Source organism: Aulonocara stuartgranti (genome assembly GCF_965226115.1).
Source record: "Aulonocara stuartgranti genome assembly, chromosome: 7".
NCBI classification, from domain to species: domain Eukaryota; kingdom Metazoa; phylum Chordata; class Actinopteri; order Cichliformes; family Cichlidae; genus Aulonocara; species Aulonocara stuartgranti.
The window spans coordinates 18,889,033-18,906,859 of record NC_138945.1 but is presented as its reverse complement, the minus strand read 5'-3'; the positions used below and the strand labels follow the sequence as shown (position 1 = coordinate 18,906,859).

Genomic DNA, 17,827 nt, shown 5'->3' with positions numbered 1-17,827 from the left:
AGCCAAATCACATATTTCTATGAAAGCAAATACAGACTGGTGACATTTGAAGTCTCCTGGATCTGCTATGTTGGATCTTTTCAGATGTGAGATATCAATCTCTCTCAGAGGTGGATGGTGGCTCGGTCAGCAGCAGCTCTGGGGACAGCATTTCCGGTGCTCCCTCTCGGCTGGTGCCGGGTCACCGGATGTGGGCGAGCCGCAATGGGCGCCACATTTTGGGCTTGATTGAAGACTACAACGCGCTCCGCAAGCAGATCTCAGACGGCCGGAAGCTGTCACGCAGTATGGACATGCAACTGCAGGAGTGCCTGCACACGCTTCAACAGCAGGGCTGTGACAACAAGGTGGGGAGCTCATCGTGAGGTTTAAATAGGCTGAACTTTACAGAAAGTAGAAACGTGATGTTAGCCTGTCCACATCTTTGTAGGTGATTGAACAGCAGCATCTGAAGAGTTTATCCTGCAGCATTAACACCATGCACCAGGTGCTGGAGGAGGCTGGCCGACTGCTCAAACTGGTGTGGAGAGTATCTTTGCCAGTTGGGAACATAGCAAGAGACAGCTGCAACAACCAGCAGGTAAACACACGCACAGCACACATTGTGTATCCGGGCTCTCCAGTTAAACATCTGCAGACCAAATCCTTTCTTTCCTGCTATCCTCCAAATCAGGATGAGCTGCTGAGAAATGAGATAGCCCGACTGAAGAGCCGGCTGTCTCAGCAGGAGAGGATGCTGAGCGGAGCCATCAAGCGTCTCCGCACCACCAACCAGCTCAAAGAGGGAATGGAGAGAGTCATCATCGATCAGTGTAAGTTCATCTGCTTTTACTTTTAAGCTGCACAGAAGATGAAATGTGTGGTTGAAGCAGTTTTGCAGCTATTTGAGTTTATTGATGGAAGTATTTGTCAAGTCAGTCTCTCTGCTCCTGTTTTGTAGTTTTTCTTTGTGTGATATTATTTTATAAAGTAAATGTCAAGTCTTGATACCGGTATAATTATACAAGACTGTGGAAATGAATTGTTTTATTTTTGTCCTTTGTAGTGTCTCTGACCCATGGAGTGTTGAAGAAAGCCAGGGGGAATTTAGAGGTACGCCTACAGTAAGAAGTGTATGACCCAGTTATAATATGTCAGACTAATGCTGTTACCCACAGTGGTATTTTCTCCATTAGTGAATTACTCCTCTTTTCCCCCTTTTTTCCTCTCTGTGAAATATCGGTAGACAAATTACTGTACCCAGTTTGGCCTGAAAGGCCTGTCTGGAGGACCAGACGAAGGTTAGTGTGGATGCGTTGCTCTGGTTGTTTCTCCTGCATGAAGCAAATACCAGAATTTAAACGTGTAATGAGACACAGTTGTTGGGAGGATCATACCTACAACTGTGTCCTCCTAACACTGTATGGACTGTGTTAGGCTTTTTGATTTACGCTCACAGGGGTGTGTTTTGCGTGACCTTACAGCAAACATACTTTTAACTTTGCAACTATTCATTTAACAAGATGACAGATGCATGTGTCTGGAGATAAGATTGGAAAACTTACTTGAAATATTTTTTGTGCCTTAAGCATTGTTTTTGTTTATCCTGCATGTTTGTGGCCAAAGGTGTAAAGTGACCATTAAAGCCAGTCGTTTTTTTTTGTTTGTTTTTTTTTACTGTACAACCTCAACTTCTCTTTTCAGGAAGTCCCAGTCAATGGCCAGTAGTAGACACTACAGACCCTCAGCCTGAGCAGACGAATGCCCCAGTCTCCAGGCAGACTTCAGAGAGGCACTCTGAATCCTCGGAGGATCCCAACAGCGACAACTCTTTGCAATGCAGCTACTAAAGGTGCCAGCAAAGCACTGACGCAGCAGCTTCCCAGTCTGCATCCTGCCTTTCCGTCCTGCTGTAAAACTGTCACCTTAACCTTAGAAAGCTAAGCTTTTCCTACCTTATTGCACATGCCCCGCCTTTACTTTGATTTCTATAAAAAGGTACTGAAGTTGTAAAAGTTCTTTAAATGCAAGAGTATGCCTCTGTAAATAATCTGTGCTATTCAGATATTTTCCTTTTATTCGTTTTATATGACGCATATGACAACATGACTGTATTTTATTACTGACTTCCAGTTTTTACTTGTTGTCGTCACCTGTCAGTTTATGTACAGGATTGTTTAGATCAACTGTGTTCTAGCAAGTATGTGCAAATGCAGTAAAATAAACTGAATGCTGAAGCCTTCGAGTCTGCAGCAGTTTGATTTTACAAAGTGGATTCAAAAAGAAATTCTAATCAGAATTTGTGGTACAAAAGTTCCTTTATTAGAATATGTTTGTTTAAGTAGAAATCACAGCGACCACATCAAAACCCGTACACTGAGAAGCACAAAAAAAGAAAATGGCAAAGATCACGACTTCAAAGACATGAGAATTAGAAAAGTGTTGAACCGCTTTACAGGATAGGTTTTTCTATTACACTTAGACTAAAAAGATCAAGTGATAAAAGGTCGATTTTTTCTTTTTAAGTAGCACTTGAAATGTGTCTGGGCCTTCCAGGTTGTCAAAGTGACCTATAAAACTAGGTCACAACGTGGGACCACAGTCGTTGGTGTTTTATTGTTTAGTCATAGCACCAAGATCCCAAAGACTCACTCTTCATAATGATGAAGACATCAGGCAGCTTCTTGTGTTGACTTTTTAAATGTTTTCGTTGTGGTCATGTGATAGATTTGGCAAAATTCGGCTCCGAGTTTTAGACAACGTCCTCTGTGCAGCTAGAACAAGTACGAACTAATGGCTGCTGCAGAACGACTATTTGTTCAGGGGGAAGACAAAAAAAAAAAACTGCCTATGTTATGGATATCCACACCTATCTCTGCACAAGTCTGACGAAAGCCTGAACAAGCTGGATGAATGGCTCCTGACCCTCATGACTCGCCTTGGAGCCCGGCGTAGGTGGTTTGGACTGGGTAGAGGGGAGGATGGCACTGGCAGGAGAGGATGGCGAGCCCCTCCGGAAATGGCGGAAGAGGCTTGAGAGAAGAGTACTCTGAAAGAGAAACGCAATCAAATGCATCATGCTAAGACATGGAGTAAGCATCCTTTATAATACAAGGCTGCTGCTATTTTATGTCTGACAGATGAGATGAGGCATCCTGTTTTAATACTGTAGAAGGTGCAGTTTAATGCCAGCTTCATGATTACACACTAGCAATAACTGGATAGAATTCATACATTTTTCACAGATACACAGAAAAACACACTTGTTGTTGGTTCTTGTGTTTATAACAAAAAACCCAAAATGTTTGAACAGCTTTGGGTTGGAACAGATGTGCCGTCTCACCAGTTCTGAGCTGAGCTCTTGCTTGAGCCTCTGTTTGTCTCGAGGGAGGATGGAAGGATCTTTGAGGCACCGAACAGCCTGAGAGATCAACACGTAGAAACAGTTCTCCATGGTGAACATGAGGAGTGACCTGGAGGGGAGACACCAGTTAATCATTTCAATATTTGTATTTGACAGTAAAACAAACAGTATCTTGGAAAAGATGCAATTGGCTTATCGTAGCAACCTGTAAGGAGAAACAGTTGCTGGTCATCTTATGCAACATGAGAGATGTGTCTGGAAAGGTGTCAAACAAGGCCTGGAGGCCAAACACTTGGCCCACTGAGCAGCTTTGGAAAATGTGAAGAAGAAATAACTCGCATACACATATTTCAGTTTAACCCCAAAGCGTCGTCCTGACAGATGTCTTTTATTTACTTCAGCAGCTTTTTTTTTTTTTTTTTTTAAATCATGTAGAAAGACTGAGATGTGCTGTTAAAATCACATTTCATTTTCCTATATAAAGGTCAGAAATTAAATGTGCATCTAAAGATCTTTACACTGACAGTGGGGGAAGTTTCGTTGGTCTGGCCTGGTTAAGATGCTAAACTAACAAGCGGCTCCACATTACTTCTTAGTTGCCACGTACCAGAGTGTCTCATTTTCTCATTAACTCAAAGCAAAACCCCCAGTTTCATTTTCCCACAGTCGGTTTCCTTGAAAGTGTTTCATATCTAGTGTTACACGCCATATCACTCACTTCAGCGCTTGGATCTCCTCTGATGAAGCTAGTGATGCTATACTCAGGGAAACCGGTTCCTTCTTCTTCTCCATCTATTAACAAACAGCAGAAAATGCGAATGCAATAAGCTGTAAAGACCTTTGATTATAATAATAAAGAATATAAACACCTACCTCGCTCAACATGCTCAGGCTGACATTGATGGTGGCCAGCAGGGTCCCAAATGAAGGAGCAACGTCAGGGTCAAAAGCCGGAGTTGTGAAGCTAAGCACGAAGAGCGTGCTGTACTCGGCCAGGTCCATAGACTGATACAAACACAGAGACAGTCAGCATCTCATCACCTTTTTTTTTTCTTTTAAAAAAAAAAAAAAACAACGCCTGTTTTTAAAGATCTGCAGAAATGTCACCATGCAGCAGGAACAAACAGACCTGGTCCAGGAGTATCTGGCAGCAGTCTGGGGTGAAGTGCTGCAGAGTTGCCAGGGTTTTGCTGAGGATCTTTAGAAGACTGCACTGCACAGCTAGCAGTGCCTTCTGCTCCGCCTCCTCCCTTTCCCCTCCACCTGCTGCTTCTTTAGTTGACGTTTGAGTGGGCCGCTGTGTCCTGGGTAAGGGACCAGGGGGCAAAGCCTCACCGTTTTTAGCCTAAGAAAGAACAACAGAAAACAATCAGCCATTTATCTGAATGTATAAACAACAATCTACAAATTTATATTAAAGAAGAAAAAAAAGACTAAGTTTCTGACCTGGAGGTAGTGATGAAGCATCTTTTTGCTGTGGAGCAGATGGGTGCAGGTCTGGCACAGATAACAAAGGTTTACCTGAAGAGACAGATGGAAACAGAAACACTAAATTACCAAAAGCTGAACAACAATTGGAGCTGTGCTCTCCTCATTGATGTGGTGATTTCCTTTTGACTTGCCTGAACATCTCTGAGCAGTTTGGGCAGGTGAAACTGCCACTCCTTACAGAAGCTCGAGAGCTGCAGCAGAAAACCAACTGTGTGATCGGCCTCATCCAGGCAGGCCAGGCTCTGCACGGTCCTCACGGCATTCAGACACTGAGCGGGAGAGAAAGTGACGACTTTATTTAAAAGATGCCAACAAAAAGAAGACTGCAGGCAGTAGCTAGACACAACATAACAGGAATACAGTCCTGTCCAAGGGTCAGGAAGCTCAGTGTACTTAACAGGTCCACAGTTGTGCATAAGCTGCACAAATAACTGTTTATTTTTGGAACTGCAGGAGCACTTGGGACTGAGGACTCACCAGGCACTGCACTGGGTGGTCAGGTGCTGTGCTCATAAAAGACTGTCCATAAAAGGACAGGGACAGCAACAACACTCAGGTAGGCTGTGGTGTTTAAAGGATGCTTGGCTAATACTAAGGGGCCCACTGATACTTTTGTTGCACATATTTGGAATTCCTGACTTAAAACTAAATACTTTACTGCTAGACAGACAAAACAGGCAGGCTGAAGATGACATCTTTAGATTTAACCTCCTAGGACCTGGCGTCCACCTATGTGGACATCACATTTTGGGATGTCCAGACCAAAATAATACATTTTGCTCTACAAGGGCCTGATATCCAGATACGAGGACATTATACTGCCACTGTTCTATCTAAATTCAAAACAAATGTCCTTATATGTGGATCTCATTTCTCTCAGAAACAAAAATCAGTTCGGGTCTTTGGAGGTTAAGAAATTCGATGGGTGTCGTTCTAGTTTTACACCCACAGACACATTTAAGAGGCAGCCCTAAAAGAAGACAAGCATGATGACATGTTTTTGTCTTTTCCCTTGTTAACACAGTAAGTTACTGCAGTCACACCTGTAGTATACGTTCCTGATGCACTCCGACAAAGTCCAGGGCTTCGTTGATGAAGTTGTAGCGCAGCGTCTTAAGCAGACTCTCCATTAGAGACATGCAGAGGCGGTACACCCCGGGCCAGCAAGCCAAATCCTGGGACTTCCGGGAGAAGCTCTGCTCAGAGACATGTACACACGATGTTAACTTGACATGAATGCACCATGTCCTCCATCATCAATCCATGCTTTTATGTGCAAGGTGGGGGAAAAAAATATTTCACCTGTGATGTGCCATTTGGTGAGACCTCATACACACTCAAAAGAGGCAGGCAGATGGTCTGAGTGACTCCCGCTCCTGCCACAGCTGCTGCCCCCTGAAGGAAAACGGACAACATCCTCAACATCTGCTCAAATTCTTCTGATCTATAAACTGGGTTTAAAGTACTAAAGCGTAAAAGGTGTGTTTGTGTTTACCTGCGGAGTACGGGCCAGCGTGAGCAGCAGGTGAAGTGCAGCCTCAGTAAAGTACAGGTTGCGTTTCATGCGAAGGCTCAGTTCAACGGCACTGAGCACTGAGGGGAGGAGGGGGACCTTCCTCATCACTGAGACCCAGTGCTCACCATCCTCATCAGTGCGGCACAGCTCCTTCGCCAAGTGGAGAGCCAAAACACACACCTGATTTAAAGGGAGGAAAAAAAGTATGTTTATACAGTACATGTTGGGACAATTGATCTAAAATAGATCAGAAAACTAAATAAACTTGAACCTTCATCAACAACAACCTCGCCACGCTTACCCCGTCTCTCTGGTCCTTCTGTGGGCCCCGAGGAGAGTCCGTCTCCATGCTGTCCTCGTCCTCCACCGTGTCTCCCAACTGGCTCGTGTGTCGCATGTTGTCAATAAGTGCCAGGGCCTCATCTTTCACCGTCTCACATACAGACAGCAACAACTGGGGCAGCTGGGAAATATCTCCACCTAGATGTCAAAAAACACACGCCAAGTCATTACCGCTCCGACACTTTCTTAAAACACAGACAAACATCAGATGTGTGCTTCTTACCGTCCAGTCCCTGAATCTGCAGCACAGAAATGAGTGCGGAGAAGATTTTGGCTTTGGTCCTTTCCATCAGCTGCTGGTCAGCCTGCAGGACACTCTCCAGGATAAGGGAGAGGGGAGACAGGATGTCCGGAGCTGAAGCTACCACACTGGAGATAAAGATTTAGAGAAGATAAAGGAATGAGGCGACAGCTAGTGCGCAGTGCTGGGCCTTCACTTGTCAAAGGCATGAGTACACACCTTCTCCACTGTTTAAGGAGGATGAGAAGTAAAGTGGCCATCATGGATCCAAGTCGAAGACAAGGCGCAGACGTGGGCGTTGTCAACTGAAAGAGTGACCAAGAGTTTAAAAAGTAAACTAGTGATAAGAGAAGAAATAAAAAGTCACAGATTACAGGAAAATATTTCATACTACGGTAACTTACAGCAGCTTTAGTCCCATCTAGGACATCCATGAAAAGGGTCAGCTTAGTTGAGTCCTCAGTTAAGTGCATCACATCAGACTGAAAAAATAAAACACAATCACACATCGTTTTCATCTGAGCTTGTTCTAGACAGGATTATCAAGACGCAGTTAAAGTCTCAAATTCTGGGAAATGCACAAATTCTTTTTTCTACAAGAGGCGCATGAGAAGATCAGTACTTCTCAACTCCCATTAAATATGACTAAACAGCAAAAACAAGCCTGTTAGCTTAGCTTGGAGTGAGGACTGTATGCAGAGGAGAAATAGTAATAATGATACTTCTTTTTATCCTTACACATCATCAAATTTTCACTTGATTAACACTGTCAAAATCTGATGATGATAATATTACCGTAGTATAACAGCTACAGAAAATTTGTACACATAATATCATTATTTACAGGAATTAAACTTAAAATGCAAGTGAAGGAAGGTAGGTTGCAGTACCATCATGAGATCAACGTTTCGCTTTTAAACGTAACTTTCGGGCCATGATTGTGTGTACTTGAACATACGTGGTTAGTGGAAAGAATCAGCAACATCCGCCAGGCAGAGATCAACATCTGGGCCTCTGTGAAGTAGCAGATGCCTTCTTCCTCCATCTCTGCCACATGGCACACCAGTGACTTGACGTACTGTGACCAGTACTCATAGCGTCGTGCGTTGGAGAACTTCTGAAGCCCGTCCTTCAAGGACTGTTCCAAAGAGCCGCTGCAATAACACAAATATTCATCAACATTAAATATGTATAATCTAAGACATCATTGTAAATAAAGGGATATGTATACAAAGATGTATTTAATATTAAAAAATAATGTTATTATTATTTGATATGGACTCTGAAATCACCTGACAACATAGTAGATCTCCAGGCCGATGATTTTCATGACAAAAGCGCAGGTCTCCAGAACGCAAGGCTGGGGACAAGTTACATTTTCATCATTTTACACGTTTACTGACTTTTAAGTACTCATGGAAACAGTGTAACTAAGCAACACAGCAAAATACCTCTGTGGTGTCTGAAGGTGGGGTGAGGGTTCCAAAAAGAGGTGTCGTCAAATTCTCCCAAAACCTCTCTCTTTGGTTTAAAAAAAAGAAAAGAAAAGAAACAAAACACCATACAGCATGTTAATCATGTGGTTTTTCACCTTCACATGTTGTTCCAACTCAAAGTGAGACTGAGAACATTTACTTACTTTGTACGTAAGACAGAGATGGCACTATCCCTGCGATCCTGCCAGAGGGCCAGGAGGAAGGCCAGACCTGCTCGGTGTAGCAGCGGGGGGCACCAGTACTTGCCCTGCTGTTTGGAGTCGATCAGGTCCAACACGACATGAAGACAGCTCCACTCACCCAGCAGGAACTCCTACAAGTTTAAAACAAGGATGTCTTTAATGAAGCTGCAGCAGTGGGAAAAGTAAAACCAAAGTTACTTCCTGCACTTTATACCTTTGATCCTTCGTTTCCATCTTTGACTTCCAGGTTGAGAAAAAGCTCAATGAGGCCAGGCTGGGTTTCCACAGCGACGGTGAGAAACTCAAGGATCATGACTTTGATCCTCATGTCTTCCGTCTTGCTCTGCAGCCGAGTGAGGAACGCATCGCGGATGGCTGCTGCATCGCTCCCGAGACAAGCGTAGACCGACATGGGAGCCACCTGGCAACACGAGGTCAACGTCAGTGTTTAGTTATGTAACAAAAACACCAACCACATATTCACATATTGTTTAAAAGTGGAAGTCTTACTGTGGCGAGCCTTTTGAGCAGCTGGATTGCGAGACGAGGGAGTGCTGGATCGTGTTTGTGGTAGATATATTTAGCTAGGACGACTATTAGGTTATTGCCGTGGCCACCGTGCTGTGTCAGCGCCTGCTCCAGTGGGGACACTGTGTCCGAAGGCGGTTTCAAACGGATTACGTTGTTTGTGACAGAAAAGGCCAGTTTGACAGTCTGGATGAGCATCTGACCAGGACCCTCAGAGCCACAGCTGGACAGCACCAAGAAAAAAAATATAATACAACTAATGTCAGTTAAACAAATAATAATAATGGAGAGCTGAGTGCTTACTATGAGGAAAGGTTGACTGAACACATCCAACTGCTCACCTGCTGGGTTGTGCAGCCAGGACCACATCTATGGTGTCAACTCCAACTCCCATTATATTGACAACTGCCTGTCCAGCTTCTGTATTTGCAAGGCTGTAGATACACAGAGACTGCAGGCTGGGAGCGCTGCATTAACAAGGAAAGGAGTAAATAAACAACTACATGAGTAAAAAGGCAACTGTTAGTTAGTTGCAACCATTATTAATTAATCGACAATTTTATGATTGTTTGGGCAGGCACAAAGCAGGTGCAGTTACAGCCTGTAAAGTGTAACTTTAATCCACACAGAAGTGCCAAAAGAGATCCACTTAACACCAAGAGCAAATCAATCCTCAGACTTCCATTGTAAAATATTCAGATTTAGAGCAAACAGACATTTTTCTAGAGATGTTTGTGTTTAAGAAAAGAAAAGAAGACATTCTAGTTCTAGTATGTCAGCACACATTAACAGCTGTTTATCTCCCTAAACAAGCTGGCTAGTGATTCCCATCCTCTCATCCAAATATGGTCCACTTCTTGTTCCCAAATAGCAAGAAAGAAACAAAATATTTTTATTTTAACAAACTGGAAAGATTAATGCACATTTTACACCATTCCAGTATTAGAGAATCGTCATATAAGCACCCTTGTTATGTTTAAGGTTATTACCCTTAAAAGCCTGTTTGTAGGACCTGACTGTTTAGCATTGTGACATCAGAGAAAATGTGCAGGTGACAGAGTTCAGACACTGTTCCTTACCTGCCTTGGTCCTCTCCCTCTGGGCTCAGATTGAGAATGGCATGGATCAGCTCCAAAATAAGACAACCTGCAGCAGCACAGAGAAGCCAGTTTGTATACAAGTTTAATTTGTCTCCAGACAAGAAGCAAAGGGAAAACACCCTCACCTATCCTCTCTCTGACACCATAGGTGTTGTAACGCCACTTATGGTACGTGGGCAGCATCTCCTTCAACACCAGCAGCACACAGGGGATCAGACCTTTGTTCTGAGTGCTGCCGAGCTGACCCTATGATAAAAATAAGTACACATGATGCACATTATAGTAGCAGGACAACATTTTGAAAGATTACATAACTTTTAAAAAATGTTACCTTAACCAGAGTTGTAATGAGACGAAGGAAGGCAATAGTCACAGCATATTCTCCCCTGGGCTGCTCAATCTGAACTAGCAGGTTGCCATAGTTACCTGCCTTCATCCCCTCAGCACTGAGGGGAAAAATAAAACAGTTGAGTAAAACGCTGATATATCCAAGGCATATTAAGTAATACCTGGCACTCTGTTTGGCCTCTTTACCTTATGCACTGGGCCATGCTGGTCAGAGGGTTGGAGGCAAAGGGGAGGAAGCCAGTGTGGTGCAGACTGGACCACACCTGAAGATTGATTAAATAAATAAATAAGATATGAACTGGGTGAAGAAAGTTCAAAAGCACTGGCTTTAAATCCCTCATTTTACTTCATGTTCACACTGCGAGCACTGAGCACACCCACCTTCCCTGGCATCCTTGCAGCCAGCACAGAAAGGCAGTTTACACAGGAAGCAATCACATCCACTGGGGGGTTGATGACGGATGTTAACCTGAGAGAAAAGACAGATTATAATACCAGAATCATATCAAGATTATTTCTGGCAGAGCAAACAGCACAAAAAGTTTAATGTGTGTCACTCAAAAGTTTACTTTACCTTTGCAGCAGCATGTAAATGCGTGAGGTCAGAGGCAGGAGGCAGTCAGACACTGTCCAGTCTGTGCTTATGATCTTATGGACTAGATCCAAGATGGGCTTCACGCGGGCACAGTGGGCTAAAACATCTGGTAAAAATATCAGTCAGTGATCAACAATCAGCTGATGAATGTGTTTCTTCATTAAATAATTCATTTTTAGGCATTTGGCTACTCCAGTAACTGGTGACATCAGCTACTGAATCATTGTATAACTGAGTGGAAATCTTTACGTGTAACTGTGATTATTTTAAACCTGTTGTGCAGGTTTTACAATTACTGTCATACCACATGATCATATGGCCTTATGGATTTACAAGTCTTATCAAGTTGTTTTGCTTCCCAGAAACTCAAGCAGAACTGTATTTAATAGGTTTTAACTGAGTATATGAGGTATATATTGTGAATGTTACGAGAAATGCAAATAACCATATTTCTTGTCATGTTTATCACACTCCATCCTCTTCTCCTTATCCAATCTGGTCAGAGTGCAGAAACCTATACTAGTTGTAGAGCCAGAAGCAGGGCAAACCTGGGCAAACCTTATAAACAAAATTAACTGCTATGTACCTGCAGTGGAAACAACATGGAGCAGCATCTCCACCTCACATGTGAAGAGAGTCCAGGAGCTGTAGGAAAACTCCCAGCGTACCACGTAGCCTTGCTCACCTGGACTCATCACCTGGCCCAGCACTCCCTGTGGCATCCACAGGTTTGTCTGGCCTGTGCCTAATGGTTGAGAACAGACATCCCCATTTAGTCACACAAGAGAAACACAGGGAAAACTTTCATCTATACTCAGATTTAACAGTAATAATAACACACTAACCGAGAGGATAGAGGAGTTTGGGAGCTTGCCTCCTCCACAGTGTCTCGTCGTCATTGGAGATGATGTCATTAGACTTATGTTTGTAAACTTGAGTGTAGAAGGACATTTTATCCAAGAAGTTGTACACCTTTCACAAGGAAGTCAAAGTATATCAATAAATCATTTACAGAAAGATACGTTGCATGTGTGTATGTGTGTGCATGTGTGCCATTTACCTTTTTAACAGTCGACTTGTTTGAAAGCAGTGCAGTTAGAAGCTGCAGCAAGGGTCCGATCTTATGAGGAAACATCCCCACTGCGCTGTCCAGGATCATTCCCAATCCCATGTTTGGCTTCTGGATTAAACATTTAATAAACGAGATACATCATCAACATTTATAATTCCATTTTATTTTTAATAAAAGATTCTCTTCTGTGTGCTTTTCCGACCAATTCCCAAAAGATTTCAGCCAGACTTGGAGCAGAAAGGACCTCACAGGCAGCATCGATAAGGTGGGAGCTCTGAGTCGCCACACCATCAGTCTGTAATACACATCATAAGAAAGCAAATTATCGCCACATGTTATAAATAGGTGTGTGAGGATCAAGACATGTAGAGTCAAGGTGCATACCTGTAAACTTTCTTCTTCAAAAGAGGTGATCACAAATGAGAGGAGACCATAGACGCACATTTTTGCTGTGCTTGCTGTACACTGAAGAAATAAAAAGTGAAAAAAATGACGGAATTTTAATGGAAAACAAGACAGTCACCACTCTTTGAGCAAATGTTGGTTGCTACTTACATTTCTATCTATAATTTGTAAAAGTGCAGCATTACTTTACAGATTTTGAAAGAAATCATTATGAAACCTGAGGTCTGAAGTTTAGCACAGGTCTTGACAAGGAAACTGATGCATGATGATCAGTATAATACATTACTATTGTAACAGGAGGTTTTCATTCTGGACACTTCATTATAGATTGGTTTCGATCTGCGCACTTAGTGATTTCATTAGCTGCTGATGACAAACAGAAGCACCCTGAGCGTTCTTTACCACTACTGCTCATGCTGCATGGACTTTATTTAAAGCATGGCTTATGATTTGTGAAAGAACAAAGGTGTGTATCAGCAGGACATAATTTAAAGCTATGTCAGATAACAGAGGCAGCATAACAGATGACAGAGGGAGTTCTCCTTTAAGTGAACAGAATTGTTTTGTAAATTTGCTTCTTATAAACTTCTAAAGGGTCAATCAATCTGAAATATCTTACATTGTTCCCTGAGACTCCAAGACCTTTGAGCATTGTTGAAAGGTACTTGAAAACACCCAGCTGGAGGGCGGTGTTGCCTATCCTCCTGATCACAGGGCTGGTATCATCTGGTCTAAGTGTGTGTCTTAGCAGGACCCAGGCCAACAATACCGGTGCGTGATGAGGGATGTCACCAAATGTCAGTAGCAGCTGATCCATTTCCTAGAAGAGCCAACAATTCTTATGAGTATTTAAACACATTCTCATTATATGCTCTGCGTGAGTTAACAGAAGCCTAGCCAATTTTAGCCTAATTTATTTAAATGTTTCACTTTGTAAGACAAGTCTGTGAACCAATATTAACATTAAGTCTATGAATGCAGCAGCCAAAAAACAAACTGAACCTTAACCACGGCCGGAGCACTAGAGAACTGGTGCTGATCTGTACAATCCTCAAGAGCACACTTGTGCAGGAAGTCTATGTCCATTCCTTCAACCAGGATGAGCGCGCTCAGGTATCTGCCGGGCAGAGAGACAGACAGGACATCATAAACTACGGAAGGAATGAAATATTTAGGTTTCTGACATATCCGGTAAAAAAAGTCTATTGAATATGAATCAACTGATGATTAATCTCTGTATAGGAAGACATCATGTCACTGTAATAATGAAAATACTGAAATGTCTTCATAATGTCTGTCAATTAAAAATATCTGGGAAAGACATGAACCGCACATAAACTTTGTGCCTCTTACCCGATCCGGTCGACCAGCGCATCCATGCTCTTATCTACCAGGTGTCTGTTAGTCTGCCGCAAACCGAAGCCTTGTTCTTTGAACATCTTGGTGAAGTTCAGAAGGTCAGATGGGTTCATCTCAAAGTAAGCATAATACAGAAAGATGATCTCGAGCAGCAGAGACTGTTCTCTCAGACACTGCAGGAACCATCTTGACACCTGCCGCTCCGTCTGAAAAAAAATAATATCTACATTATTTTGCATCCTTGACAGGAAAATATCTCCCACAGCTACCTCGCAATAGGAAGGATATTAAGCCAACGCCAACCAAACTTGTGTCATCACCATGAGGTTTCCGTGAGTTTCCCATGTTGGTGCCTCTGCCTTGAAGAGACTCTCAAACTGCAACTGGTATTTGCTCACCAGGTCCTTCTCCAGCTTTTTGACACAGTCACTGTACTCAGCCTAAACAACATAACATAACTAAGGTTACATTACTAAAGCAACAACAATCCCAAGCACAATTAGTTTTTTAAAAGCTGTGTTCCACAATTTAGTGAGTAATGCTAAGACTGGAGCTTCTCACCCTGTAGGGATGTCGCTCATCCTGAAAGTATGTGAGCAGGAGAAGGACACATCTGAGCAAACACATGCGTTCCTCATAGTAATAGTCTGCTATCTGCAAAAACAAACACAAAAGCTGTCATACTTACTGAACTAAACATGTGCTGTGTCAAGAAAAGCAGAAGATCCGTGTACTGACCTTAAGCAGTAGTGCCTGGCTTTGCCGCTCATCCTTGAGTACAACCTACAAAAAAAAAAAAAAAGGTATTCATTTAACATCGAAACGTCTTTCACAACATCTTTTTACGGTCTTACATTTTTTGTTCCTGTGATGCAACGGCAAATCTCAGTTACACTGAAAGCTACGAGTTCAGACAGATTTCACAATGAAAATATCTGTCAGGACAGATACCTTTAATGAATCACGGGTTCCTCTGTAGTCTTCCTGTAGGTAGCACTGCAAAAGCTGAACACTCTGCTGTTCATCGAGACTCTGTAACATGAAATCATCATTAAATACACACTACAAAATAAAGACTGGAAATCATTCTTGATTGACATTTTGAAGTCTTACCAATAATTTACTGATCCTTAGACCAAAGTCCTTCAGGGGCTGTGCAACATCTTTCTTCTCTTTTACTTTCTCAGCAGAGGATGAGCTGTAACAGGTGATGCTTGCAGTTACCTTTTATATGGTTACTTTTATTAACTACAGTAAATTTGATGTGAAAATAACTGTAACTATACCTGGGTGGCTTGTAGTAACTAAGTCCTTGATGAAGTCTATCCCAGTGTCTGTCGAGCTCTACCTCTATCTGAGCCTGTGACCATCCAACATTAATAACAGAGAGAAAAATCACTGTGATTGTTTTATTACCTTTAAAAAAGAAAACATTACAACAAGCTATTTTTTTGGAGCAGTAAAGAGTCCAGCACACTTGTTATGTGCTGGACACTTTTCTTCAACAAGGACATACCGGCTCTCTCAACGCAGACCTCCCCAGCAATATGGTCCATAATTCCCTACAGCTCCTGGGAAACAAATTGGTTTATTTTAGAAAAGCAACGATTGGGATTAATGCATTAAAGTTTTTACAGTTATTAGAACTGAGCCTTTTAACTAAAGAGGGATGAAGGTGTGGGATTTAATAAGTGTGCACTTCTGTCCACCCTTTTTCAAATATGTAAACTAAATCAGCAAATGTGTAGCAATATTGTACCCTGTTTTAGTTTATTTACAAACAGCTATTTTTTGTTCAATTTAAAAAAAAAAAACTTTCTATGAATTGGTTACATGTTTGAAAGAAACTGAACAAAGCAAAACAAACTTGCCCTGATGCCATCAAACAAAAAGACAGACCTACTTCCCAAAACTATAAACACTTCCCCCGTTTTCGTACATGACTCACTTTTTGTGGGAAGAAAAAAAAAAGGATAGAAAACTCAGTATGTCCATAGGGTCCAGAAAGATTTCCATGGAAGCATTAAAAATAACGATTATCTTTATATTTCTAATCATGTTAGTTTAGAGTGTGTGAAAATGAACAGACTATTTAAAGCAATCATCGTAATTCCTACACAGTTAATGCAACTTTTTTGGTAAACCTTGTGCAAAATTAAAACTCAAAGTGTGCAGTTTGATGACATTTTAGTTATTTATTTTACATCTACTGTGGTGAGGTACTAAGACAACAACATAAAAATGCTGTCCATGGCAGCATAGTTTTTGACCAGACTTGAGATGTCACCGGTACTTTAAAGCTCAATACATGTTTGCATACATAAACATTTGTTGGGGTCCTCAATATGAGTCTGTTGTCTTGTTATTATGATATCCATGGATATGTTTTAAATACCTCTCTTCAATGATAGCCCTTCATCAGCGTTCCCTGAAACTAAATTAGTTTATTTGTACTTACAGAGATGGATAGGCTTTTGCGATTTGTTGTCAAGTCTAACTCTTTTTAGTTTGTTTTGGAGGTCAAGTTTAAAGATTTTAAACCTAACTCAGCTGTTTTCCTGACCGTATCAAAACAGTAGAGTTAGCTTCTCAATTAACACCAACTAAGCAAGCCCAGCGGTTACTGAATGTAACGGAGAGTCGACGGCTTTATCTCGCTGTAAGTACGGTGTCTTTAAATAAACCAGCGCCGTTAATACAATATCTAATGTAAACAGTTTGCAGTGGCGGTATGCTGTTGTTGACATGCGGCTGGCACACCGCGCTACTGAAAAGCCATTCAAATCTTTAGCGGCTAGTACTTGCTAAGCTAAGTCAGCGTGGTGCTAACTGCTCAAACGCAAAAAGTGAAATATACACATCACTGCTGGTCTGATTTAGTAAACAGGAGCGCTGTGTAAAAATGATACCCACTGGAAAACGCTGCAAAAATAACTCAAACAACGCACGCTTTAGCTAAAGTAAGTTGCTATGTGCCTACCTGACGCTCATCTCCGATTCCGCCATCTTCGCGTCTGCTATGTGATTGGTTGTTGTGCTGGCTCATCAGTGACGTCGAAAGCGCCTTCGTCACCCTCGGAGCCAACGGCTGGGCGCCTTGTTCTTCTTCGTAAAAGAAGATGTTTACTTTATAATAAACTTATTAGTTATCTTAGCTAAATTTTATTTTCACAAATGCAAATACAGTAACAAAAAACCTAATTTTAAACATTACTATAATGATGTTTTATGTTACATAAAATTGATTAGTGGATCACTTAACAAAAAGGCTATGAAAACTATTACTATTTGTAGTAATTACAAATTATTTGAATGTATGTAATTCTTTGTATTACACCCCCTGGCATATGTTAATTTTGTTCTGATTGTATACATGTTCTGTATACTGTTTCTTAATAAAGTTTAATATTTTGAAAAAAAAAATTAGGTAATAAAAGAGTGAACGAGCACGTATCTGAACTTATGAATAAACAGTCTGCGATTCATCAAAAAAAAAAAAAAAAAAAAAAAAGCCTTGTTCTTCTTCGTGAAGCAGCGGCCGTCCTGAGTTCAACTTTAACGCCATCCTCTGGAGTAAAATAAACACATCCCAATCGCCTCCATACCTTTTCGAAAATATTTATGCTACATTTTGGCAAAACTTCTGTGTTTCCCCCTAACTCCATAATTCAGTATATCATGTATCAAAGTGATCCTCTGGACTTACGGGTAATTAATTTTTACAAATAATTATTCAAGTATTACATGTATAAAATAGCCTGAGAAGTCTGAATTTGACCAAAATAAATAAATACATATTTTTATTTATT

General features: G+C 41.6%; 2 protein-coding genes across 11 annotated transcripts in view; one reads left to right on the top strand and one right to left on the bottom strand.

Annotated features, from left to right (window-relative positions):
• The window catches only part of cdk5rap2 (CDK5 regulatory subunit associated protein 2), a 36,997-nt gene extending 34,781 nt beyond the window's left edge, over positions 1 to 2,216 (top strand). For 8 of the 10 annotated variants that reach the window (XM_082538189.1, XM_082538188.1, XM_082538182.1 and 5 more), the window contains 6 exons: positions 85 to 347; positions 431 to 580; positions 674 to 812; positions 1,046 to 1,092; positions 1,226 to 1,280; positions 1,684 to 2,216. In XM_082538189.1, the coding sequence (XP_082394315.1) occupies positions 85 to 347; positions 431 to 580; positions 674 to 812; positions 1,046 to 1,092; positions 1,226 to 1,280; positions 1,684 to 1,829 (800 nt within the window). In that variant the 3' untranslated portion in view covers positions 1,830 to 2,216. The remainder of the gene's footprint in view (positions 1 to 84; positions 348 to 430; positions 581 to 673; positions 813 to 1,045; positions 1,093 to 1,225; positions 1,281 to 1,683) is intronic. The other 2 variants (XM_082538186.1, XM_082538190.1) reach the window with 2 other exon arrangements.
• Positions 2,217 to 2,278: 62 nt separating this feature from the next.
• nup188 (nucleoporin 188) lies at positions 2,279 to 17,114 on the bottom strand. The gene is made up of 43 exons (XM_082538191.1): positions 16,999 to 17,114; positions 15,535 to 15,589; positions 15,305 to 15,378; positions 15,132 to 15,216; positions 14,970 to 15,050; positions 14,757 to 14,801; positions 14,580 to 14,672; positions 14,339 to 14,458; positions 14,013 to 14,224; positions 13,662 to 13,776; positions 13,279 to 13,479; positions 12,639 to 12,719; positions 12,457 to 12,549; positions 12,243 to 12,362; positions 12,028 to 12,154; positions 11,769 to 11,927; positions 11,162 to 11,288; positions 10,969 to 11,056; positions 10,774 to 10,850; positions 10,571 to 10,685; positions 10,365 to 10,485; positions 10,219 to 10,285; positions 9,481 to 9,606; positions 9,122 to 9,362; positions 8,826 to 9,032; positions 8,573 to 8,742; positions 8,385 to 8,454; positions 8,226 to 8,293; positions 7,892 to 8,087; positions 7,338 to 7,415; positions 7,153 to 7,238; positions 6,916 to 7,061; positions 6,652 to 6,830; positions 6,330 to 6,530; positions 6,137 to 6,229; positions 5,878 to 6,030; positions 4,966 to 5,103; positions 4,790 to 4,864; positions 4,473 to 4,688; positions 4,217 to 4,348; positions 4,062 to 4,135; positions 3,323 to 3,452; positions 2,279 to 3,028 (listed from the first exon to the last, which is right to left on the bottom strand). The coding sequence occupies exons 1-43, from the start codon at positions 17,022 to 17,024 to the stop codon at positions 2,849 to 2,851; spliced, it is 5,241 nt and encodes a 1,746-aa protein (XP_082394317.1). The 5' UTR covers positions 17,025 to 17,114; the 3' UTR covers positions 2,279 to 2,848.
• Positions 17,115 to 17,827: the final 713 nt, after the last annotated feature.

Bases quoted from the DNA above. Each gene is read 5' to 3' on its own strand.
- nup188 (XM_082538191.1), bottom strand. From the start codon at position 17,024: ATGGCGGAATCGGAGATGAGCGTCAG. The intron at 15,051-15,131 runs GTAAGACTTCAA...TTCATGTTACAG, and splicing joins TAAGGATCAGTAAATTATTG to AGTCTCGATGAACAGCAGAG. The intron at 12,550-12,638 runs GTATGCACCTTG...TGTGTATTACAG, and splicing joins TTGAAGAAGAAAGTTTACAG to ACTGATGGTGTGGCGACTCA.